This window comes from Platalea leucorodia, assembly GCF_965183815.1.
Source record: "Platalea leucorodia genome assembly, chromosome: 8".
Lineage (NCBI taxonomy): Eukaryota > Metazoa > Chordata > Aves > Pelecaniformes > Threskiornithidae > Platalea > Platalea leucorodia.
The window spans coordinates 52,810,404-52,836,977 of record NC_138830.1 but is presented as its reverse complement, the minus strand read 5'-3'; the positions used below and the strand labels follow the sequence as shown (position 1 = coordinate 52,836,977).

The window sequence follows — 26,574 nt, the reverse complement described above, 5'->3', positions numbered from 1 at the left end:
GTGGTATTCCAACAGCCACTGACATACTATGGCCATGAAGTTAGTTTAAGTTAATCACTTCGGACTGATCAGTGAGGCCAGATGGAATCCTCCCACATCTTCAGCAGGAAAGAACCACACCCCTCCACCACTAGAAAACCAGAAGCTTTTCTGTGCACTCCAGATTTCAACTCTAAATATTTTCAGTATTCGTCTAAAGCATGGTTGGTAGCAATCACAAAGTTTTAGGAATTATGCGGTCTCTTCCCAGGCTCAGACTGCCAGTCAGCACATTAGAGATCGCTGTTGTCAGTCATTTCCAAACATGTTTGGAATCTGCAATTAGAAACATTAACAATGGGATTTCACAGATGTAGGTTACATGCTTTCAGAAAAGAAATGGCAGTTGCTGGCAGTGGGGAAATACTTAAGAACTACTTATCCCCTAATTAAACAAGGTACTGCACTCTAAGTATTGAATGCTAAGCAGTGCTCTAGCATGTGCTCATCTTAACCCTACAGAATTATGCTGAATTACTAAGGCTCCATCTGAGCATTTCTTAGCCAAGATTCCTTGAATAAACAGATGGAGCAGTTCTGCTGTTTCCATGCTGACACAGTCAGACTGTGAAAGTACAGGATTAAGTTCAAATTTATCATAAAATCACTTTAGACAGGATGCTGTAATCTTTATATCCTTCTCAAGTCTGACAAACAGAAAGACAAGACTGTCTGTGTTGTGTTTAAAATAGGCAAACAATAGCTGAAATGGTTGGTAAAAAACCATTGATTTAACAGCTACAGAATGCTGGCTGAGGCCAGAGTAGGACAACCAGCCCCAAAGATCTTTATATTCCCGTGAAGAAGTGGATGGTCCTCACTAGATGGATTTCCCAGGAACGCATTAATGCACCGCGTAACTCCCAATGGCACTGCAGACACCAAGGATCATCATACTAAAAGGGTAATCTTCTAGTTATGAGCTGAATATCAAAATCCATAAAGAAGGGATGACTGCAGGTAGAGATGATGCTTTGAGGAGTCACCTATGAGAGAAGACTGGCAAGTGGCAGAAGATTTAGAAGATTTAGACTGGTTTTCTGTCTCTGAAGCAACACAAAGCAGTTGGAACAGAATCCACGAGTGGGCGCCAAATTAGTCTTGGCTTTTGAATGTAGTCTGGTGATAGATTTCAACACTAGACATTAATTAATATTGCTGGAACATTTTGAGAGAATACTACCCAGAACCCAACTAGGACAAAGAGAGAAGGTCACTGACAAAGCTACATCATAGTTAGTGCAAATACACATCTGTTAATTCCTACTGAGACAAGATTTCCCCAAATTTTAACTTCCATAGAATATTTCCCCTCAAAGACATTGAAGGGCTGCTTCTCTAAGAAAACCAGAATAAAACTTCAGAATATGATTCTCGGAGAGTCAGATCTTCACACATAAACCAATCCCGTGAAGTTTAACTGCAGACCTCCTGTCAGAGTCTCAAACTCCTCTGTGGTTTGAGTAACTTCTAACTGGAGAATGAGAATGGCCGTTTTGAAACTGCTCCGAAGATTTCAAAACCTGGAGTGTAAATAAAATTGTTTAAACGTTCCTGTGAATGCACCAGAAGGAGCGTGCCTTACTAGTTTGAGACACAAGATAGCCAAATGTCCAGCTCCTGCAAGTGTAGTTTTCCTACTCTGAATTTGGCAGTGCGTGGTCCTAAATCCACAGCTCCACCACGTAAGAAACTCTCTCAAATATGATCTTGTTAAAATTTAACTTTGTGAAGAAACAGTGTATTTAAATAAAATTAAATTCCTTTTAAATTTTCTGATCAGCTCTCTGCAGTTACACATTCTGGTACTTTCTCTCCTGTCGGCAATCTATATTCACGTCGCATGCTGCTTAAAGTGCAGATCAAAACCTTTCCTCAGCCATGGACTTTCAGAAGTTTGTTCAACCTTTCCCCTACAGCTAATTTTTTTTTTTTTTTTTTTTTTTTTTTTTTTTGTAAGGAAGACTTAAGTTATACAAAGGTACTGTTGGAAATATAATGAGAACGCTGGCAGCTGGAAGTCTAAATACCAAAATAAGACAATAGATCAGTCATTTTTATCATGGTTTCTTTATACTTTCTTGAAACTATAGGTCTGTAAAGGTACCAGGCTTAATTGTCTAGTAAGCCACTGTCTTGCCTGCCTCTCTTCTATATGCCATGACACAGAAATGAAGGCTATCTCCCATTGCCTTTTGTTGCTTTCATGGGTGCGAAGTAAACAATTCAATCAATTTGCGACATGCTTTTTCCCCATAGTATGAGGTTAGTGTTACACTGAAATTCAGAAGTGGAAAAGAAAGGACACAGCATTCAGTGGACAGAGTGGAACAAAAATCACTAGTGCACAGAGACAAAGTGTAAATATGTGTTCCTATTTGTGTGAAGATGTTTATGTAGTTTAACATATAATAGTTCCACCAGATAAGCAGACCTATATGAAAAAATTAAATTCCACAGCATAGAATTCATTCTCGTGTTCTTAGACCTGGAGCAAATGTGAAGGTTCTATAAATTCTAAATTACATGTTTAGACCATGATTTTCTGTTTTCAGTTATAGCCAAAGCACGGTTATCCAGCATAATGTACACCAGAAGAACCAGCCTATTTTGATATTCAGGCTCTTTCATCTGAATAAATTCTTTATGAACGGTTAGCATTTATACCTAAAGATGCAATATATCATTCAAACCCTGGAAAATTTGTATTTTAAGTTAAACTAAAGGCTAAAACATTACAGCAATATCTGGATTGAAGACTGATTTTGGTATCTCTGCTAACAGATTAAAACAGCTTACAGTCCTAGATGGAACATGTAAATATCTAGCAGCATCTCCATGGCGCTTTCTTTTAGTCCTTTGTATATATCTTACCTTGAATGGATCATGTTTTTCATTTGCTCCAACAATCAAAATTTCTGCCATATCCTCAGCATGCTCAGACCTCGCGTGGACAAACAAGGCTCTGCCAGCTTCTGATACATTCTTTAGCGCAACTAAAGACCCGTCAGGTTCCACCTTAAAGTCTGAGTTAGAAACTTCAAATTTCAATTTGTTATTCCCCTTGCAGTCATCAAATTCCACTGCGGAAAAAAAAAAAAGAAAAAAGAAAAAACACAATTATAAGTATCCACTTTGGAACATAGACTTCAAACATTTTTATTTTATTGGCTTGTCTACAGATCTCAGGAAGAAATGTCTCCCAACCTAAAGGGAAAAATTTTCAAAGCAGCTTTGTATTTTTGTGACTATAATTCATAGACAAATCTTACGAATATGCACTTTCAGAAGGATGAGGAGATTTTGACCATGCTAATTAGGGAGGTAGGAGATAAGCTAAGCATTTTGGACATGAACATTCTGTGAACACTCAAATCAAATGCAAAAAATGCACACCTAGTTCTACAAATTGGGCAGTAGCAGTAGAGACCTTGTTATCCTCCTCATTGTAACCTGGGATCTCTAAAGGCTCTTCTGCTGGCAAAGTGGTTTGAGATAGCCTGTAAATCTTTATGCTTGGAATTAGTTGTTTACAGAATATTCAACTTTGCCTACTGCAAAAGTGTTACATAACAGAAAAGTCAAATTATAACATTTCTTACTAACTACCAGGATTGTGATATAGCACATGAGCTGCACTATCAGTATAGCTAACAATTATGAGAACTTTTAATTAAACAGCCGCCATCAATAATCCTGTTTCACTTTACTTGGAAGATCCTCTCTGTGGCTCCTTCTCCCTCACACTTTTCCCCTGCTCCAGCGTGAGTCCCCTCCAGAGGCTGCAGCCTCCTTCAGGACATACCCGCCTGCTCCTGTGTGGGCTCCTCCAGGGGCTGCAGGGAACCCCTGCTCTGGCACCTGGAGCCCTTCCTCCTCCTCCTCCTCCTCCTCCGCGCCCGGGGCTCACGCTGCTCGCTCTCACACCTTTTTCCCTCACCCCTCACTCCCAGGCAGCGTTTTGCCCCTTTTCTTCAACAGGCTTCCACAGCGGCACCGCCAGCCTCGCTGAGGGGCTCAGCCGTGCCCTGTGGTGGGGCAGCTGCGGAACCGCCCGGAACCCCCTGGAACCGCCCGGAACCGGCTGGAACCGCCCGGAACCGGCTGGAACCGCCCGGAACCGGCTCTGCCCAGCACGGGGCAGCCTAGCCTCGCCTCACAGAGGCCCTGCAGCCGCACACCCTGTACATCGACAAAGGCATTAGGAACCTGAGGTGGGATTTTAAAAGAACAAAGTTGTGATCCTGTGAATTTGTGCCTGACTACCCTCTTACTGAGAAGAGTCCAAACTCTATACTCGCCACAGTCTCTTACATAAAAGTTATCCCAGCACCTGAAGGATCTGCTTCTGCACAAGTTTTAGGCTTGCTCAAGTATTTTTAACTAAAAGTTGCTCCCATTTCCTCCGCTTTACTTGAGGGCAAGAGAACTATCCTTGGATTCACAGTGGGATAACAAACCAAAATTTCATCAGCTCATTTGCCATTTCATTGAATTTTGCTGAAAGCAAGAGGGATTATAAATAAAAAAGAAACAAAAAGCTCTTTCCCCTCAGATACTTCATTCCCTCCAGACAAACCTATCTCGGTCTGTCATGTCGCAGACCCTTGCTTGCAAAGTCTGACATTGCAGTAGAAGTGGGGTAGGGGGGGAGAAAAATGTAGAATTTAGAAGCAGTAGCAGTTTAAAACAATTTCACAGTGCTCAGACTCTGCTGGTGTCCATGCTGCTCTCTGAGGCCAGGAACCGCTCGCAGAAAGGCTCTTGTGCCCATGGTAGGATTTTGACAGAAGGCTCTCTGTTGGCAAGGCCTCCCTGGCATAAACCCACCCGTTGCAATTTATGTTGGTGATACGACAAGTGTTTTAACAGATTCACTGCAATCTCCCAAAGCTATCAACCCACAAAAAAGACAAAATTTTCCTGTCACCACAAATGTGGAAAGTTGAAATTCTCTATACTAATCACTGTATAGATTGCAGCCTTGATGAATTATGAGTAGATTCTCTTAACTTATTCTTTTCCTCCCTTAAAACAAAACAAAACAAAAAACACTACCAAAAAAACCCAAACCAACAATGAAACAGGGTCTTAGTTAGGTACCTTGTTATATTGGATAAATATGTGCTTCTCATAGTCAAAAACTGCTGCTGATCTACTGTCTATTAATAGCTTACAACTGGAAAAAATTGTTGTCATTCTTTGAGAAATTAATTATGTCAGGAGTAAAAAGTAAAAAAAAAAAAATAAAAGAAAAGCCTAACAAAACTATGATAAAGTAATCACATAAAAACAAATGTCATAGTTCTGAGCTCTAGCATCACTCAACCAAACACTACAGGTCACATCCAAAAAGAGGACATGCTGTGTTGTGCTTCAAAAAGAGGGGAGAAGTACATTTCTTCCACCTTGCTGCTCAGCATTCACAAACCTTGAGATTCCTGCATTGCTGCCGTCTGCATGCACTGCAGAAATTCAAAGACGACATGCAGATTTGACGCATGGAATCAGGAGAAGTACTTGGATCTATATTCTGTATTCCTTGGAGTTATGAATTTGACACTTTTAGATCTTTTATATTTTGGTCATCTATTGACCTTGCTTTATGAAACCCTGCAACTTTTTCCAACAAGGGCAGAAACAGAATTGTTGGAAAGTGGGAAACTGTTTCCTTACCATATCTCATCCAAAAGCACTGATGCTTTCAATTCCCAATTGTACCACAGAAACAAGAGTATTTGACAAGGTTAATAGCAAGGAGAGGGAAAGAAAATGAAAAGGCTCTGAGAAGTACTGATATGTAGGAGAGAAATTAGAAGTGGGTGGAAGATGAAGTGATCATAAGGATGGAGAACATTGAAGATTATTCGGGCCAACAGAGATGAAATGAAAGCCAATTGTTAAGAGAGTTGAAGAGAACTGTAGCCTTAGATAAAATCCCTAGTCTGAAGTTAGGGGCAAATGTGAACTTCATCAGAATTACAATGTCTCCTGGACTGGGATGACCAGGGAACATCGCACGAGATTGCATTGCATACCCAGTAATTTCACGATGCCCCTCACTAGGAACGTTTGCTTCCTTAAATTCATGTGGCTTCTAGGGAAAAGCCAATGCAGATACCCAAAATTTACAGTACTTGAGCTGCTTGTACCAGCTAAGGAGCTGGCCCTGGCCCTGACCACACTTTCCTGCCCTGCCAGGCACTCAGGAGAGATCCGAGGAGTTTCAACTTCATCAGCTTACTCAGCTTTCCCACCTGTGGCACTACACATATCTCTGAAACAAACCTACATGTTGCTGATGCTCTAAAAAAGCATAGCCTGTTAAATAATGGGCAAATAAGATTTTTAGTTCTTATTCTCTGGTGAGCAAAACTTGTTTTGTACACAAAGCCTGTGTACAAATCTCTATGTAAAAACTATAAAGAGTGACTAATTAATTACTCCTCATGTCCTCCAAGTACTAAGCAGCATAACAAGAAACCAAACAGGGTTTTGTGGATATCAGTTGTGGGAAGGTTCAGATGGATATTGAAGAAAGCTTTCCAGCTAACCATTAAAAGAGAGTGCTGCAGACATGCTAAATACCTACCATTGCAGGATTTTAACACGAGGTTAGTCAAATACTAGCGTAATCCAAAATCACTCAAGACCAATCTCAGTACCTGATCCTGCTTCAAACCAAGAGGTTGGACTAGATAGCACCTTAAAGTCTTTTCCCACACATAAAAGTTCTAGATTCAATTAATTTCCCTGTCCTTTCAGGTCTACATTAGGCCTATATATGTGGGGTTCCATCAAGAAAAAAAAACCTACAAAAATGCAGTGCACTAATCACTGTGTCTTACTACACAGCTTATTCATCTTACTGAGTCCTGGACACTGAACTCTCTCCCAAGACTGAAGGGAATTTGGGCATGGGACTGAGAACTTCTGAATACAAGATAAAGAAGCACACGCAAGAAACCAGAAAACAGCTCAGACTGTTCCAACTGAGAAGCTATCTAAATGATTAAAAGTGCTAGGTTTCAAGAAGAAGGTACGGATGTCTTTTCCAAAATAAAACATCCCGTTAAAAAGAGTTCTTCCAATAAGATCATTTCAGATTAGTAGTTAAACAATCCCCAGATACGAAAAAAATAAAAGTAGTTACCAAAATTATGTCACTTGGATGGATAGTGCATGCTCTAAGGAGTCTGCCAAGGTTCATGGAGAGAAGAGACCAAACCGTCTGGCACTGCCTAAAATGAAAAGGTGTTCTCCCAATATATAACGCTTTTCTGCCTGGCAACAACGATGACGAATGATCCTTATGATGTATGACAATGTTTATGATGTCCATGCATTTGTCACAGAGATGCGGTGTGAGGAAAGCCATGGGACGGATAACTGACATAATTCATACCGCCCAGCTGCATTATAACAAGACTGGATGAATGGCAGCCAGATGAGAGTGGCCACACAGACTAAAACCTCCCATGGCCTCCTGCACGCTCACTTTGTGTTAGAGCTTAAGGAGTTTAACTAGATCGTAAGCTCTTCAGATCAAAGACCGCTTGTTCACTCTGTACAGCGCTTGCAACAAAACGATTCATGTTTGATGCTCAAGGTGTTACAGAAGTGCAAAAAGTTGATAATAGTAACTGTTCAGCTAGAGCCCTAAACTAAAATTTTGATAATGCTACACCAGACGTGACTAGTGATTGTGTCTCATTGTCAAGAACTCAATGGGCAATTAAAACAATGATCTAATATTTATTTACATGAAGGCAGAGTTCTTCATTTATTGATGCATATATGACTCTTGATGTTCCTAGTCATGCTCCAGCTGCCAAATGAACATCTTTATTGTGCTTAATATGCCATATGGTATGAGACAGGCTCCAAAACTCCATGCAAGCAAAATGGAAATACTGCCAAGCATCTCCCAATGAAAAACAACACGCGTGTCACTCATTGCCCTCTGTTCATTTCTCAGCCTCCTATATTAGACTTTTACTCCTTCCTGTAAGAAAGCTCATTCACATGTGAATTGTACAGAATATTTTTGTCCACCAAGCAATATTCATTATTAGCAATACCTGCATACATCCCAAGGCTTTAATCACTGACTTTGAGCTTATTATCATCAAAGGATCTGTTGGAAAAAGGATTCTTGTGCAAGATCTCAAGTCCATTACTGTAACGATGGGAAACTGAAGTTGCGATTGGAAATATTACATTTTATAAATCTCAGCAAGAAATCTCAAGTTCTGGGATTCATCACTTCAGTGCATCCCATTCTCACTGTTATGATATGCCACATATGTGAGGTTTCTACACAACTGTGATATTTATGATAATGAACCACAGATGTTTTAAAGAATACCATTTTAAAACATTGAAAGGTTAGCAGTTGGATTTCTTGTAAACTATATAAAAAGAAAACAAGCTGAAATAGTTTTCTTATATTCAAAAGCATACATTAGGCTGATATATTCCTCTTCGAAAGTATTTTTTTTCTGAGTTTAATTCTTAGAAGTTTAATTTGTTTTGAACAGAAATACGGAATCGATAATTTTCTCTCTGAAGAAATCTCTACGGAGGTATTCTGAATAATTAAATATACATATTTATCTATAAACACACAAAAGCTTACTCTGTATGTCTCTATATATAGGTATTGGTATTTTCATGTTAGGTAATGATAGCTAGCCATAAAATGGCTCCTCAGTGAGGAAATTTCACATTGAAAATACACAGCAAACACACACACAGACTTAATTAGCTATCAATGAAGGTTAGGATCCTTTTTGTAAATACAACCCAGCCTTGTTCAAATCAGTGGGAATTACAGTATCAAGCAAATATTATCCCATGTACTTTTTCTTATCCTTTTTAGCAAGTAACTTTAAATCATATTGAAACTGCAAGTCAAATGCTGTACCTGTGAGAGGTCTACAGATGCAAGAAAAGAACATTACAGCTGCGCAAAGGCAACTTAACTTTCCAGCCTAGCAGGGATCCCCTTTTAGCTCTGCTAAAAAGTCCTCCCTGCTCAACGATATTAGCAAAACACAGAAGTTAGACAGAAACTGGCAAAGCTGAGCTTCATTAACTACAAAGAGAAAAGTGATGGTTGAAGCAAATGGAAATGCTTCCGAGTGCTGCTGTTGTATATAAAAATTCATAAAGTACCATGACCTAGCAAAGCTCTTGTTAGCAATAAACATTAACGCTGACGGAAAACAGCAGGCAAGTAACTAAGGAGATGGTAACAGGCCACCACGCGACAGCCTTCGTCGTCGCACTTTTGAACGCCTGACTGGTGCAGGGTGTCACACAGCAGCCCAACACAAACTAATAGAAATGCAAAGCATTACAAGTCTTCAAGAGATTAACTATCCTGTCAATGTGGAGAGGATAAAATCTACCTGGAACCAACGCATCTGGACAACCTAAATCCATCCAAGAACAAAAGAGGAAACTGTTACAACAACTAATGACAAAGGCAGCCAAGAAACAAAAGAAATCCTGCTTTTCAAGTCAACAATATTGTCAATTAGGAGAAACAGTTTCTCTCCCTTCCTTTGAGATGCCTTCAAAATCATCTCTGGAACATGGGTTCTGGCAGGGAGCCCACAGCGTGTTTATTTCTGCTGTTTTTCTGCAAGAGTACCTGAACAGCAGAAGGAAAAAGAATAGAAAGAGAACAACGCTGCCCCATGACACTTTTGGGGCAGACTGAAGTCCTGACAAGACACTGTCAACAGTTGGGTCAGACAGGTTGTTCCTTAAGATATGAGGTTATCATTATTTCATATCCAAAAGTGCTCTAGAAATAATGGATTTGGGGCTTACAAAAGCTACAAGCATGACTAAAATACTTCTTTACACACACACAAAAAAAAAAAACTTATTGAACATTTAAGAAAATGAACAAAATGAATTTTATGAAAATCTTTTTTGCAGGTTTTTTAAACAGTTTAATGCTAAATTCTAGCTCTGCAGCAGAATTGCTACAGAATGATTTTTTTTTTTATCCAACAAGCAATAGTAGGTTATTATCTCCCACTGCATGTTTATGATTCTCTTGTATCTATATAATTTTTTATGTGCCCCTGAAGTAAATTATAATGACGACTTATTTAGCATCCAGATAGTCAAAAACTGAGGAAACATGAGCAACAGTACAGTGTTCCTCAAACTATAACAAGAATTGCTTAATACAAATACACATCTATATTTGACTTCTTTGGAAGAATAAGTACTAAACAACAGACTTTATCCTTGCACACACTTATAATGTCTACAAAAACAAACTGATTACCTAAACTGGCAAACATCTCCATGCAATTTGTGTGTGATGGCCAGATTTGTGCATAGCCCTGTTAAAATGCAAAAATTAGGCCAACAGTTCATCCAGCAGGCACTAGGGCGTACATATCTGCCCTTCAGAGAACACCCTTTCCACGGAATAAATGCTACCTATTAATAGTCACAGGTTTTTCCTGTGCTGTCAAAATGCAGAGCAAGAATATAACACAGACAGGAGATAAGCTTCCCATAGATCAAGACAGACAAGGGATTTCACCCAGAAAACCAGCCATAGCCAATAAAAGGTGCAACATTTTCACTGGAAGAATCACGTTGGTCCCTCTCCTGCATTACCTGGCTACCACCAATAGTCCTAGCAGAGCTGAAAAATTGCTAACAATTTGAAACTCTAGTGCAGTTCACCTGAGCCATAAGAGCTACTAGACTGAAGGCTCCCTCTGCCTTCATGCAACTGGTATGATGTGTGATTCCAGAACGAGCGACTCCCTCCCCACTGAAGACCCACATTAGTGATGCTCTGCTCTCTCTCCTCGCCTTCTGCTATACCCAACACTGTACTCTGGCACCTTTTCACACCTCACCAAGCTCTCTGCCTCTCCTCTCCTAGCACATCACAGCACCACTTGGCTAGATACAAGTATGGCATCAGGTAGCCTGAGCTAGAGCTGAACAACCCTGCCCTACAACCAGAAGCATCGCAACTTGTATCAGCCCAGCACTGAAGCAAAATGTATTAGCCCTGCAGCGCTGGGGTTGCTGTTTGGGATTCCAGCGAGTATTTTCACAGAGCGCTACGTGAGCAAAATAGCTCCCTCGGCACCAAACTCAAGGATTCCCACCTTTCTCGGCACAGATACGTTGCTGCTCCTTCTTGCCTTTTTCCACTGTGCTCCCTCTTTCCTTTCTCCTAGAAAGAAAGATCCCCCAATGGCATCTTGTATTCTTCAGCAAATTTATTCTACCAACAGGGCTCCACCAGCAGTCTCCGGCTGCTTGAAGTTATGGGAAAATACAAACACTACAATCAAAACTTAAGGCATTCCCTCCTCCGCCCAGCAGAATTCACCAGCTCACATTACATGATACCTTCACACATCCTTTTGCTGCCTGTTGTCTCGTTTAGGGCAAAAATCTAATCAAGTGGAAGGAGTTGTAATGAGTTGTTCTCAGCTGGAAGTTATCTCGACTCATTCATTACAATATAGACACGTTATTGACTGATCTCCTGGGTCAGTGGCTGCATTATAAGGCATAGTAATACTATAGCTTCTGCTCTAAGCCCTAGAGAAAAATTACTATTTCAACAAAAATATGTCAGTGAGTGTGTCTGAAGAAAAATATAAAAATCAAACTTTAGATGTTATATCACAGTCATTGATCTTCTGAGCACAACACATAGTTCAGTTTAAATGGAGCTGTTGCCTCTTTGTAAATGCAGAGGACACTTAAACTGATAATACATTTGTGGAGCTACAGTCTCAAGGGAACTGTCACATCTGTGGGGGAATATGACATTTCACTGTTAACACTGCATTGATTCTGAACAGTCCAAATGACCCCAAACCCAGAAGCAATATGTAGAAAAGACTCTTTTTAACTTTGTTAGTTTCAATGAAAGAGTTTCCCATTGCAATGCAAATGATCAATATTATTCCATTTTAGCAGATTTACATAACATTTTGCTAAGACCCCCAGGAGAACATGAGACGAAATTAACTTTAGATTCTTACAAAACCTTTACTGGCTGAGTCCGAGACACAGACAGACAGAATCAAAGACATTCAAATGTATTCAATATGTTGTCGCTCTGCAAGTTGCTGTAAGAAGTTTATCGATATGAGATTAATTTTATCCTATAGGGGAGGAAGATGAGACGGAAGTCAGAGTTTGTACAAAAATTCCCAGCGGAATATAATGGATAATTTCCTTTGAATGCTGGCTGAATAAAGCATCAAGAGGCACTACTGACCATGAATTTTCCTGGCTTCTGCACAAGCACACATCTGATCTTTGAGCAGTCACCCTAAGCGCTTCCAAAACCAAATTTCTTGATATATGTAATTTATTGAAAACTAATCAGTTGAGGTTGTATTCAGCAGAAGAAACGGTGTCACAGGAGATTTAACTACGTAAATAAATTGCTGCCAGCAGATGTCAAAAAGTAACAACAAGCAATCACTCACAGGAAATAACACTACAGTGCAACCAGCACAGAAAGTACCTTATTTATGCCAGTATGTTTTTAAAATGTCTCCAAAGCCACAAATTTATTTAGTAAGGGTTTTCAGTTAACTAGACAATTAGCCACAGGTCATGGGGACTTTTTCCCTCAAGTTCACAATTAAAACTGTTTGTCTTCAAGGTCGGTTTGTTATAATTACAGTGATCTGTCATTTCTTAATGTGATCTGTCATAACTTCTTGTTTCCTTTTTTTTAAATTTTTTTTCTTTCTTTTTTTTTTTTTTAATGGCACAAGCTTCTGTCAACGCTCAACTAAGACCAGTTTTCTGCAAGTCTTATGTTAATTTAATCGAAATTATGATATACTACTAGATGAACAGAAGAGTCACTAAATTATTCACACACTTACATTTGCCTGAAGTTTGGGCCATTAGTAAGAAAGCTTACTAAATGACAGAAATTAAATACTGGGCCTCACTGGAGGAATGAATGCTTTGTCCACTCCTTCAGTGGGAAGTACAAATAACTCAGTGATTTGAGGATGGAAGAAGAAATTACTATTCAAAAAAAATATCTTTTGTCCTATACCAAACCCATGGTAACCACTTGCACCTTTATACACTTGCTTTTTTCAGAGATGGGAGAAAAAACTATTGCTTGGTATACCTCTCTTGCTCTAGCAGTACACTGAGACAAGAAGTCAAAGTGCAGGAGCTTTTCATTAAATAAGCTATCAATACAAAATGCTTTTTACACATTTCCCACAGATACTGTGCGGAGGCGATATTGCCTCCATCTTTTCATTTTTGGGTCTTGGTTTCACCTTCTGTGTGAAATTACAACTAATCTGTAATTCCACAGTGAGTTGCATAGACTGCTTCCTAATATCAACACACTGATCAGAAGCAAAAATGTTGGTCAATACATGCCAGGAAATGTTAAAAAAAAAAAAACAAAAACAAAAAAAAAAAAAAAAACACACCAAAAAAAAAAAAAAACCAAAAAAAACAAAAAACAAAAAAACCCCAACCAAATCCATCTACATACAGCTGCCCTTCTTCTGGAATCATAATCATTATAAAAGTCTTTCTTGATGTACAATAATGTTTTCTTAAAAGGCATCCCCAGGAATAAAGCTTTCAGCTTGTGCCATGTGCAACTAATTTCCAAATAGCACTCAGTGGTAGGAGTCTGTTTCAGAAATAGAGAATGACGCATCATTTACAATACATAAAAGGAAATGAGAGTGAGTAATAAATCCATTCTGTAATATTTTCCTTTCAAAATGGATACTGTAGGTTGCTGGCCTGTTTTCCCAGCTGCTGAATGAGTAATGTCATGCCTGAAAATCTGCTCAAACCATTTATTCAGTGGGTTGTTCAACTTTCCCAGTGAAAAACTGAAACAAAGTTCCTCCTGTTTCCAGGAGAAATCTTTTGCCTTCTTATCTTCTCCATCAATGAACCTGATGGAGAAATAACAATTTCTCTTCATGCTTTTTACCAAGTTCTCTCAAGTGAGTTCCCTCAATCTTTATTTAAGAGTCACCAGTAGGAAGCTGACTTTTTCGTACACATCCGATAAATGCACAAATAACAGACCTACAATCCTTTTCAGTCCTCAGTCTAAAAATTGGATTATTAAAATACAGCCCTTGGACGCAGTTTATGAATAGCTTTTCAGAAAGCCTTCAAAAATCTAAATTGTATTTAAATTTGTGAAATTAGTTGGTAGTTAAGCTTTTGTTTTACTGAAGTATCAAGCCAATTCCAACACACAAATCATTCTATAAACCATGGAAAATCAACCACTTAATTGCAGCCTGCTAAAGTACAGAACTTCTGAGATTAACAAAGAAAGCCACCTCTCAAAACTCTGCTAGATTTTAAACTTCCTCAACTTACCATCATCTCTTTCAAACAATATCAGTGCTTGACTAACAGTTACAGAACCAAATAACCTTGGTTTAGATTTTGACTCTCACACTAAGATCAGACAAGTAGCACTGCTGAGAACAATGTAATTAAAATTGCACCATATAATCTTGCTCTGCACAGTCATTCCCAGAACAGTTTCTATTCACATCAAACACAGGCTTTTATACTTCAAAGAAAGACAGGCTTTGGCATCTTCCACAAAAGAACTGACCTGAGGGAAAGTATATTCTGTCAGTCAGGATCATTTATAAGCAACCTGAAATTTGTTTACATAGATAAACCAAGGAAAGAACATCAGGCTACTGAAGTTTCTGTCTCTTTTTAATAACTAAGAAACAACAAAAAAAAAACCCACAGGTAACATGTACAACCCAACAGTGATTATTTGATGAGCCAGGTGACACTGCCATTCACATTTGCTGCTTAAATGGGTGGCATTGCTACACATGATCACATTTAAACAAGTAGCATTGTGTATGAAGCAAATGACCATGAAAAGTTATCTCAATCACTTAACATAATCTACATTTCAAATAGACACTATGGTTGGTAGTGCCATTTGGCTGCTTGCTGTTTCCAAAGGTGGATATCAACTTTCATTTAGCACTGTGTACATAATAGTACCAGCTTATAGCTTGCATCAATGCAACCACAAACTAAGGCTGAGGTCAACACAGTGATTCCAAGCCTTTTTGTCAGCTTCAGGAATATGGATCAGGCTGATAACTGACAGTTTCTGCAGAAAGCTATGACCAATCAATAGAATTTTTCCTTATATTAAACTCCATAGTCAACAAAAGGGTGCAATGAAAAGCTATCTGAGCCAACATCCCAGATATGCACACCCACAACGGGGACTGTTTGTAGAAAAAAAGCATTACATGAAAAATGAAAACAGAACATCTCTAGTGTGGAAATTAAGGACACCATAATATAGTAATACAGTTTTATATCATTTCTTATTAGCATCATTTGTTTTTATATGGTGATCACACTGGAGACAGATCAGACAAGATGCTGGCCTACCAACACAGTCAATACAATACTGACTTGGTAATCAATATATAACTAAAATGTTATTTCCAAGTACTCTCTTAGATTTAATAAACTACAGTTATTCCTAAAACTACAGGAATTCCATGTACCTTCATAGTTGCCAACACAACAAAGTTTGCCGGTCATTCAGTGGCAGATCTGCATCCACTCATTTCATTTATTTTTTAAAATCTAATATTTACTTACTTTCATTTTTTCCAAGTCAAATAGATGAAAAAAGCATGATTTCTCATCTTCCCTTCTCTTGCCTTAGACTTGGTATAGGTACCATGCATTGCAAATGCTCTGATGACTGCACTGAGAATTGGTGATATGGATTTCCTACACTATCACCCGGCTTTCCAGTATTAGAGTGCAGAAACCTTAGCGTATCTTTTGAATAACTGTCTTTCTTCTTTCGTGTTAGAATAACTGTAATGATTACAATGCTTATGAAGTTTAAAGAAATAAGATAATAATCAGTCAATCTTTACTTTGCTTCTGGTTATAAACCCATTAAAAAAAAAAAAAAAAAAAACAACAACAAAACACTAAATCTGTGCATTTTGTCAGCTCATGTCCCCTTCCAAAGCATTAGTCTCCTGTGACAAATAAAGCACCATCCTTCTGTACACTGATATCCCTCATTTGTGTTGCACTTTGCTAATGGCTACAATCATGACAAACTGAGAATTCAGTCCGTAAATGTGATTTGCCAAAAGTTTTCAAGTGACACAATGTTATATATTTATACACATGGCTGCTTAGCAACTTTGTAGTAGTTCTATCCAGGAATTGAGGTGTAAATAAAGAAGTATGCTATATCAGAGAGTGCATATGGGACATTTATAGATTTAGGAACAGAAAGGTTATCGGAATTCATCACCTAGCAACAAATAATATCATCAGCTCCCATGTCTAGCAAGCATCTAGCAAGTAATATGTTATAAACTCCACTGACTAGTGAGTTAACTTGGTAGTCTGAAGTTTAAATGAACTCTACAGCTAATTAAACTTAGCTCAGCGCTTCTGTAGGCTGTATGTTTGCATTTTAGCACATGCTTTATTCTGGAATAAACAGTTGCCATTCACTCATCAACAGATGGGTCACATTCAAAAGCTGACAGATTCCGAGGAAATGAGAATACAGAAATGCCATACACTTTCTTACGGTTCCCAAGAAAACGAGAATGGTTACATAATGCATGTAAATACAACGCACAGAAGCAATTCTGAGAACAGGCCGAGAGCCCTGCAGACTCCGAGAATACGATCAAACCGTAGTGTCAACATGGTTTCCGCAATGCAACTTTGGTGGTGATTCCAGTACAAAAGATTGGTTTTACAACTCCACACTTGACTTAAACATTTCAAAGTGATGGATGTAATTATTCGCTGGAATCATTTAACAATAGACTACAACCTGCATCAATGAATATTAACTAAAAATAAAATTAGTTTTCAAGTACCAAAGGCTTTCTGCATTCAGCCTGCTAGACAACTTTCATTCCCTCCCTCCTCTGCTCTCTCCCCTCACTGTTTTGCATAAATACTCTATTATTATAAACTCCCGCTGTCTTGAAACTGATGAGAGATATTATTGTATAGGCAATGCCTGCTATTGTATTTCAATGTAGAGTGATATAGGTGCAGTGTTACCATCATAATTTAAAGTTGTTTCTCTCTTATTATTTTAGGAATGCAAATTCTTAATCATCACCTCTGAGACCTTTGTTTTGAAAACCTCTTTATTAAAATTTCCTTGCAAAGCTGAAGGCTAAACAAAAGCAGATTTCATTACGAACTCTGACAGACGTCCATTAATGTTTTGAACTTCTGCCAGAGACAAGTCTACAATTGAGTACATTCTTCACCATGGAAGCTTTCAGAGAAGACTAAATTACAGACAGAGAGCTGGATCTTGAACTGGTATAAACAACACAGCCCAACTATCCATTTCCTACTCACAGAACAGTTATCTTAGATGTACCCCAATCCTGGCACATGACAACATTTCCTTGCAGAAGGAATCAGAGCCAGCAGCCCTGGCTTAGTAAATTTGGTTACCTGGCCAATCATGACAAGCAATCAAGAAATAAAATATAGACTCTTTACATTCACCCACATCTTTCCCTGTCTTTGCAGACCAAGCCGTTATACTGTTTGTGTACTCAGTCTCCAGGCTGCTCCGCATGGCTCGCACCTTGACAGCATGTGACTGAACAAGCATCAAGGATGAACGTGCTCAGCTCTTCAAGGAAGTGTTTCTCTTAGCGATTTACCATTTACGTGCCTGCCTTCCATCAGCTCTGCTGCTGACACTATCTTTCCATAGAAGGCTCCTATACAGTAACTGACAATAAATTATACTGCTCAACTTAGTTACCTTTTTAGAATTGTTTCCCAATTCTACAATCCTGCTCCAGCTTTCCAAAACACCAGAGAAGTAAACGTTATTTCAGTCTTGCATTCACGTGCTGTTCCAGAAAGAGACTCTGCATTTCTCTCTCTTTCTCTTTTAAAGTATGTAGAATACCTTCCTTTATAGTTGTGGAAAATAAATCAACTTTTATCCCGACTTAACACATTGGGAGTGCTAGGTTCTCTAGCTGTAAATTGCTCATTTGAGGTCACACAACCAGTCAGTTCCAGAGCCAGTGCAAGAGCTCAGGCTGGCTCTCTCCACTGCAGGGACCTGCCAACCGGCCACGGGTCTGTAGGGCACCACTCACATATAATGGTCTGAATCGGCACACTACGTGAAGTTGCACGCACCCCAGAAGAACAGCAGGCATTTTGACACAAGCATCAACGTTTGCTTGGGAAGAAATCCAGAACTGCAAGGATAATTGATTGGCGCATGTAAAATACACTCAGAAAGTTAACTACCACCTGAAAGCACCATTTAACAATAGACAGTGTTACAAAGACTGTCACTCTCAGAAACAGCAGAGCTTTTCGTAGGCAGAGGCATGTTAAATTTACTTAATTGTCTCCTTGTACAGAAGCCATCAGTTTTTTATTTGCACTGAAATGGGTTTTGGCTACTAGTATTGAAAATTCATTTATTCAAAATACATACTAAGACCTACAGAAATCAGGCACAGCCACAGAAACTACCTGAGAAAGTTCATCTCAAGGGCAAGCACATATAGAAAGTGTTGAAAATGTTAGACAGGGATGCTCAAATTGGTATTTAGGATTAAAAAGGATATTTAAAATTCAGTAGTACCAACATGAGCATCCAAATGTTGAATATGGACAATAACTAGACACTAATACTTGGAAACTCAACCTAGTGCATTTAATTGTTATTAGGAATGGAATTAAATGCACCTCAGAAGCTTCAAATACCATAGATCTATTCCCATTCACAGCTAGGCCTTATTTATACAACATGGACCAACCTTTTATCAGGCAGACACCAGTTCTTCTCCAGTTATTACAAATGGTACAACATAGAATAACATCAGTAGGAAAAATCAAGAACCGACAATTAAATTCCATAATGTTATATAACATTATGGTTACGAGACAAACGGGGAAGGAATTCACATATTCAAAAGGACAGTGTTACTGTTCTTTTGAGTGAATTCTTTAATTCCTAGGCCACAGGACACGTGGAGGTTTCATTAATGGTGAGAGTGTTTGATTCTACATGACAGAAAAACTGCATCCAAAATGAGTGCCTCTATTGCTGAGCTCCCGGAGAAAGATAACACTTGCGTTACACTTTTGGTAAAAGCAACCTTTTTTTTTTTTTTTTTAATTGTGCCTCCACCAACTATTCCAAACATGATTTTTCACTCTATGTCAAACAAAATAATCTCTTAATATTAAGATGATTTTTATTTTTAATTTAAGCAAGGGGGGGGTAGGGGGAGAACAACACCAAAAAACACCACAAAAAAGCCCCAAACCCAAAAAAACAGATTTTCAAATTCAAAAGGATTTCTGGGCCAAAAAGCAATTGTTCTCACAGGTCTGTAAGGTGCATTATGAGGCATTACCCCAATAAATTAATGTGCAATACTACTTAAGAGTTACATCAGAAACATAATTTCAGTATTTTTAAATAAATAATGAGATTAAATAGATTTACAAAAAAATACAGAAACATCAGCGCCCCATTAAAAAACACCACCTTCCAACCAGTAAAACTATTTAGTGTTTTTTATCTTGTTTGGAGTATTGGGTGAAGCAAACCAGATAAATGATTTTTCTGTTACCTTTTTTACACAGAGCCAATATCCATTCTATGTGGAAACAAATACTGGTGCTGTGTAAATTAATTTCTTGCTTATTAAAATAATATCACATTCCCAAAGGCACAAAAGGGAATTAGGGATTTCTCTTTTCAGATGTTACCTCCTCCATAAATCTTAAAACTTTGTACGTAATTAATTAAAAACTGATGCAGTGTATAACTCATCATTATATATATATCAGCTAACATTTCTCATTAAGGCTACAGAGTTTGCAATTGCAGCTGCTGTGTGGCAAATAAGGTCTTTTTATATGCACCCCTCATAAAACAACCTATGTTTTAGATTCTTATTGTTTTGTTTGTGGTTTATTGGGGTTTTTTTTCCCCGGCAGATATGTACATTTCTGCTATTCCTTTAAGACAGCATTTACCTGAGAAGCAGGAGATCAAATGCAGCATTTTAAGAAAGCCCCCCCAAAGACACTTCTTAGCAAACATCAGAGCAGAGCAAATAATTCAGAATAACCATTTATTTATTGGACTTGCCATTTATTTTTCTATTCACCACAGATTGCTAAATTCTTATATGTAAATTATTCATGAACTTCTGCCAATGCTTCTTCCATTTAAATTACTATGAAAATGTAGTTGCAATTATTCAGATTTCAACATTGGCTCTGTCAGTTTTTTGGAGCACTGGTTCTGTTCCATGATTGGTTGCAACTTGCCAATTTGGAATATGTTTCAAGCATTACACTTGAGTACACAGTTCAAAATTTACTTTGTCAGGTCTATACTTGCAATTTGTGCTCTGAATATAATGTTTTCTGACATTTCCATACTGACAAAAGCTCTAGTGTAGACACAGCTATATCTTGCTTCAATGGATGTTTCAGTGGCATTATTTCAGTTATTTTCAGCGCCAAAGCCATTACCAAAATACATAAGACAGACAGAAGAGTTCTTTGACATTAACTGCCTCTGTGTTTTCTACTATTTATAAAGGTGCTGCCTGTGCCTGAGTCAGTAGGGCTCTTGCTAACAATCCCAGCTGGTTGCTGCTCAAGCTGTCCTTAAACCGTACACCCAGCACTTGAGGGGGTAACACCACAGATCGCATCCCAAGAGTCCAAAAGAGAGGTAAGAGGACGGCAAGCAACAGTCCTTCTAAACAGTACGTTTGGACCTTGGCTCATCAGTTGATTCCCTCCACCCAGGAGGGAGTACTCTGCCATACGGAGCTGTTAATCACTTTAGGTAAAGATCCTGGCACCCCATCAGGCCACCCCCGGCCAGAAGTCCCTATTCTTCTCCAGCACCTGGAGCTTATGCATGCGCACAGCGGGAAGCCCTCACTACTGCCCCTACAAATCTTCTCTGCCAAAAAAGAGGTGGTGAAACTTAAGGACAGAGACAGTTCACTACCAAATCAAACTCACCTAATGTAAGGTGAGTCCTAGTGGTTCGTGTTCTTCAGTTCCCCTTAAAGCTACCTATGACTCTACATTTGCACCTTTATTATTGAAACATTGTTTTCTACCCAGTGTGTCTCATGCACATGTCGACAGTCAAATAACCTGACTACCATGTGGTTAAACACAGATCAGAAGGAGGGACAGGCAGAAAAAACACAGAGCTACAGAAAATATTGCAAGTTGCAAAATAGTAATTCGTCATTCTTTCAGACTTTCAACAGTTTACTTTTTCCTATCACTTTTTCAGAAGATATGTCTTGGAAGAGAAAAATTTTAATTGAATCTCCCAGTGTTAGCAGTAATGCATTTTACATTAGAGAGCCTGATCTTGCTTCACAAGGTTGAACAATGTTTGCAAGCCAGTAAAGCCACACTGCTTACTGTAATACATTCCGCTTTCCTCAAAACAGTAAGCTCCAGCAGTGATGGAGAAGGCACTCAATTGAAAAGATCCAAATAAGAAAGTATCGTCATGTGAAATAAGGATAGATTATGTACTATAGTCAGGCTGCTTATTTCAGGAGTGAAGCTTACATAAGAAATGCACCTTTATAATGGTACAGACAAAAAACGGTCAAAGAAATAGTAATATAATCTAAAATTAAATCTAATGTAATCTAAAAAGTCAACCTAAAATTACATTAGTAATTGTAACTGGGATTTATAAACAAAGCATTTTTTAAGAGGATGTATTTTGTATAAGTTTTTCTTTGAAGTCCCTGGGCAGCACCTCAAAGAAGGGAATATAGCATGCTTATTCTCTAGGGATGAGTCTTAAAAAATCATCCTGCCACAGAACAGGGACCCATAAAAACCATATTGGGGACACATTTTGTCACTCCTCTCAGCAGAACAAATGTGCGTAGGCAGGTTCTGTCTATTGCCTTCAAAGGAGATTTGATCAAATCGCAGCTGTCTGATAATTACCTTTTGGTACAAAGAACGGCATACATGATACTGAGCTGGGGAATTAGTCATCTCTCTTCAGAAGCACACACAGGAACATGGTATGTTGCTCAGAGAATTACCCACTGAGCCATCTTACTGGGACCATTTGGAGTAGGTGGAGATTCTCAAATGACCGCATCCGGATTTTTAGGAGAAAGCAGGCTTGAGCCGTAATGTATGAAGGCAAAACAGAGGACAAAACGTGCATTTCCTGTAACTTCTTTCAGCAGCACCAAGCTTTTCTTTTTTATTTTCAAACAAGTAGTTCAACAGTACTTGAAGGATCAACCTGAATGCTTTTGCAGCCTGGATACTAGGTAGAGGAGCAGAAGGAAATCAGTTAAATTAAAAAAAAAAAAAGAAAAAAAAAGGAATCTAGATGGTGCACTGCAAAATTCTGTGCAAGCCACTGATGCTGCAGAAAATTGATTTTCCCACAGGTTCTTCAGCTTTGCACTGCCTTTTGAAGTACAGAAGTTAGATATATTTTGCTACATATATTTCTCTGAACTAGAGCCCATAACGGTTTTATATTTTGCTGAACATTTTCCAGCTGATTAATGTTATGTTTACCAAACTATAAATATAGGATGATGCCTCCTTGAAGAAGTAATTTAACTTTTCTCCTCTATTTCTGTAAATTGTTTTTGCTGTTTGTTTTTAAATAAATAGTGTAAACATAAAACTAAAAATAGATCCCTACATTACATTTTAGATATAGATTTTCTTTTTAATAATAAGCAGTATCAAAATAGCTGTAACCATCCTATGTACAAACATGACTTGGATATTAACCATACGACATGTGCTGAAGTTTAATACAACATTAACTAGTTATCCAATAAAACAAAATTATTGTGTCATTTAATCAGATGACATAAGAGGTTTTATAAGTAGAGTCTGAAGTTTAGCTTCTCCATGTCCTTTCTAGGAAACCTTTTCTTTGCTGTCATAAACACAGCCTGGCTTTTTTGTTTAGTTGTTTGCTTCAGAGGGGAGATTCAGGACATTTGGTTCTTTGTTTGGCTTTACCTGTTAACCTGAATATTTCAGCTTTTACTTCCTCATATGAAGAGGATACTAATTCTTGCCTGCTGTAAGTTCTTTCGTACCCACTGACAGAACTGATTAACAGACTTGAGCTCAGATCTCTAATGTCAAAGGGATTTCTGCATTAGTCTCAGAAGGTTTTGATTAGGTTGTAATTAGAAAATATTCTGTTGTATTGATATGTAACTGTAACCAACATACAGAAATATTTTTCCTTCTCACCTTTCTTCATTTTCATAATTATATATTGGTAGTGCCAAGAGAAAATGGAGAGCTTTTCAGTGGCAGGTGCGAGAGACACATATAGTAGACAATATTTCCCCCTTGGCCACAATGTCACATAGATCCTTCAGAGCTTTGCGAAGCGGTGGAAATGCCTTTCTTCAAACTTAGACTACATCATCCCGGTGTAAAGAAATGTCTTTGCTAATGATTTTACTGATTCAAACCAGGGCTTCTTTCCAAAACTCATTACATAACAACTAATTTCTCATATCTCATTTTGACATTTTTACATAGCTCGGTACTTTTCCCCTGTGCTAAGCATTCCGTATTCTGTGTAGTGCACAGATTATAAACAATGCTAAAATTAATTTGTATCTCATGCATTCAGCTTCACCCCAACTTAATCATTCTGCTGTGTGTTTACGTAGATAAATGCCCGACAATGTTATTGACACTTCAAAGAAAATAAGCCATTTTCTTTATGCACGTACATCAGCACTGCTCACATTCACAAAAAAAATAAAAGCAGAGAGGGATAAGATCAAAAATAATCCTGGCTTAATCCAAATTCCATTTCCCCAAATTTGCAAGCATTGTAGTGCGAATATTTCACTAAATTATACTATTCTGTCCTCCAAACAGCAAGGAGCCATGAACAACACGCTGATTAGTCAGGCCCTGTTCTGAATGGCATTAAAATGACTTGTTTTTCTCACATCTCTCAACTATCTCTCATTTGAGAGCACTGTTCATTTTAGTCCTAGAATAAACTCCATTCCAAATACACTGATGACTCCTGACACTTATTGGGGAAAACAAATTATTTCCATCAGAAATAAAGAATCTAGCAAGGTAATAGAAAATAATACTTTTTTTCACTAAATGAATTGATTTTCTTGCATCAACACGTTTAGATCTTACATTTGGACTCAACAGGGTAAAGAAAATATTCGTGTTTCTGCAAAACTAATAAGACAATGCTTCCTGACCTACCTTACCTAAAGCTCTGTAATAGAATAAAATAAATTAAAATAATAATAATAATAATAATAATAATAATAATAATAATAATAATAAAAAAACTAAAATAAAATCCAGGAATTTTATTTTCTTTCAATATCAAACTACAAACATTTTACAGATGCATGTTGTTTACTTTGAAAATTCAGAATAGAAGTGTTCTGTTTCCCTCTTTTTTGATTGCACAGCTTCATTTCAATCTCCTCTTCACTCCAATTCATTTCAACAAGCTCTTTGGGGTCCTAGATACAGCTTTCATAAACTTACCCAATACTGATGTTATTCAGAATCTGATAAATATGCAGAGAAAATGTTTTGCCATTAGAACTATTAAATGTTTTGCTATGTTTACAGTAATGTTTCTACTTCAACATTGTTCCATTATTATTTCACAGCTTTGAATTTTTGTCCAGATGTAAAAGAAATCAGTTTGTTGTTGCTTTGGGTGTTTTTGTTGTTGTTGTTTTTACAAAATGTGCAAATTTCTCTTGGACAAAGATTTTTCCAAGACCAGATTCAGCTTGTATTGTGGCTTCTTAGAGCACTGCAAGGCTATAACAGGGTGCAATATGAAGAATAAGCACCGATGCGTACAGAAAAAGCGACAAAAATGAATGTTACACAACAAAGCAGTTTCTTAGCCTTTAAATCTGACATCCATAATAGCACCGACAACATTATAAAAGCTAACTTAGTGATACAACTTAGGTTGACATCTTAGGTAAAGAAAACAAATGGTTATTTTGCTAATACTGAGGTACAGACATACATTCTTGTGGCCATTAACAAATTTATTCACTAAATAGTACAACTACTGGATTCCCTAAAAAAAATGAGAGGCACTTCAGCTGTGTCCATTTAAGTATTTGATGTGATATTAAAGGCATTAGCAATAAAAATGGGGAAGCTCAAAATCAGAGTTTATCATATTTGGTTTTGCCGTTTCACACATTCGGTTTAATGGGACCTGATCTACTGTTTCTAAATTATGTATTACACTTTCTGCAATATTACAGGGAGTATTATATGAATTAGTGAAAGTAAGGTCCCAGGAACTGTAGCCAGGTTCACAGGAACATCTACAAAGACGTTAGATTCAGGTTTAACATCTAACCTTTCATGCAGAGACTACAGGGAAGCTACCTCATTCCAGATTTTCAATATCACTCACTAGTTCTGGAGACCCAGATTATGGCATCAGAAGTGAAATTCTCTCAGATTAATCTAGTGAATTACTGAAACTGGGATTTTTTCCCCCATTATTGCAGCTTGCTCATTCGAAACAAGTGGCTGCTATCGAAGCAGTTGCAGTCCTACCTCCAGTAAGCATATTTTTCCCATTAACAGGTGCTTACAATTACACATAAATACTTCCTTCACATGAAGGAACTCCATTTGGTGTTTCCTTAAAAATGCTTTGTGATTTAAAGATGAAAAATTGATACAAACACAGAGCTGTCAGCAGCCATCCCAACTTGACAATACATCCCACCTACATGGCGCATTTGATTGCAGCAAGGCTTTGTATAACATCGGGATCTGCATCTGTGGAGAACACTTAAGGAACATGTTATTAATATGTGCTTTAGAGGTCAGATTCTGCTCACTTTATTTAGCTGAGTAGTCTTTTTGAAAAGACTTTGTCAATATTAAGAGTATGATTTTGAACTACACTTTTATAAAAGTTTGTTGGAAATTGTAGGTTGAGCTCCCATTGGTGGAGCATTAAGCATTCTAAAATAATGCGTACACCACTTAACAAATTATGAATATCAATAATCACAAGAAGTTTCTGAAACATTTTTCCATCTTCCTGCGTTTGGATCACTTTGAAATCTCTTCTGCATAAACATTCAGTTGTACAATTTTTAAAGCTAGCTTACACTAGTTATTCTATGTTCTGCCACTAAATAGTTATGTGATCTCATATAATTTTGCGGAAAAAAATATTCAACAGAGATGATGCCAAATGTGGAGCATTTCTGCAAATATCTCCTTTATAATAAATATTAACAATGTAGGCTCCGCTTGGAACTTTTCCCCATGCTTATTAAATATTTAATAAATTTTGAGTGAAGAGTTTGTGATGTTCCCATGAATCTGCGCTCAGAAAGACTGGCAGTCACGTCTTTCTTGCTT

The 26,574-nt window shown here is 37.9% G+C and overlaps 1 protein-coding gene across 2 annotated transcripts in view; it reads right to left on the bottom strand.

The window, feature by feature from the left end:
- The window catches only part of CDH13 (cadherin 13), a gene marked incomplete at its 3' end in the record, with an annotated part of 521,180 nt that overhangs the window by 344,688 nt on the left and 149,918 nt on the right, over positions 1 to 26,574 (bottom strand). For both annotated transcript variants that reach the window (XM_082320962.1, XM_082320961.1), the window contains exon 3: positions 2,914 to 3,122. In XM_082320962.1, coding sequence (XP_082177088.1) covers positions 2,914 to 3,122 — 209 coding nt within the window. The remainder of the gene's footprint in view (positions 1 to 2,913; positions 3,123 to 26,574) is intronic.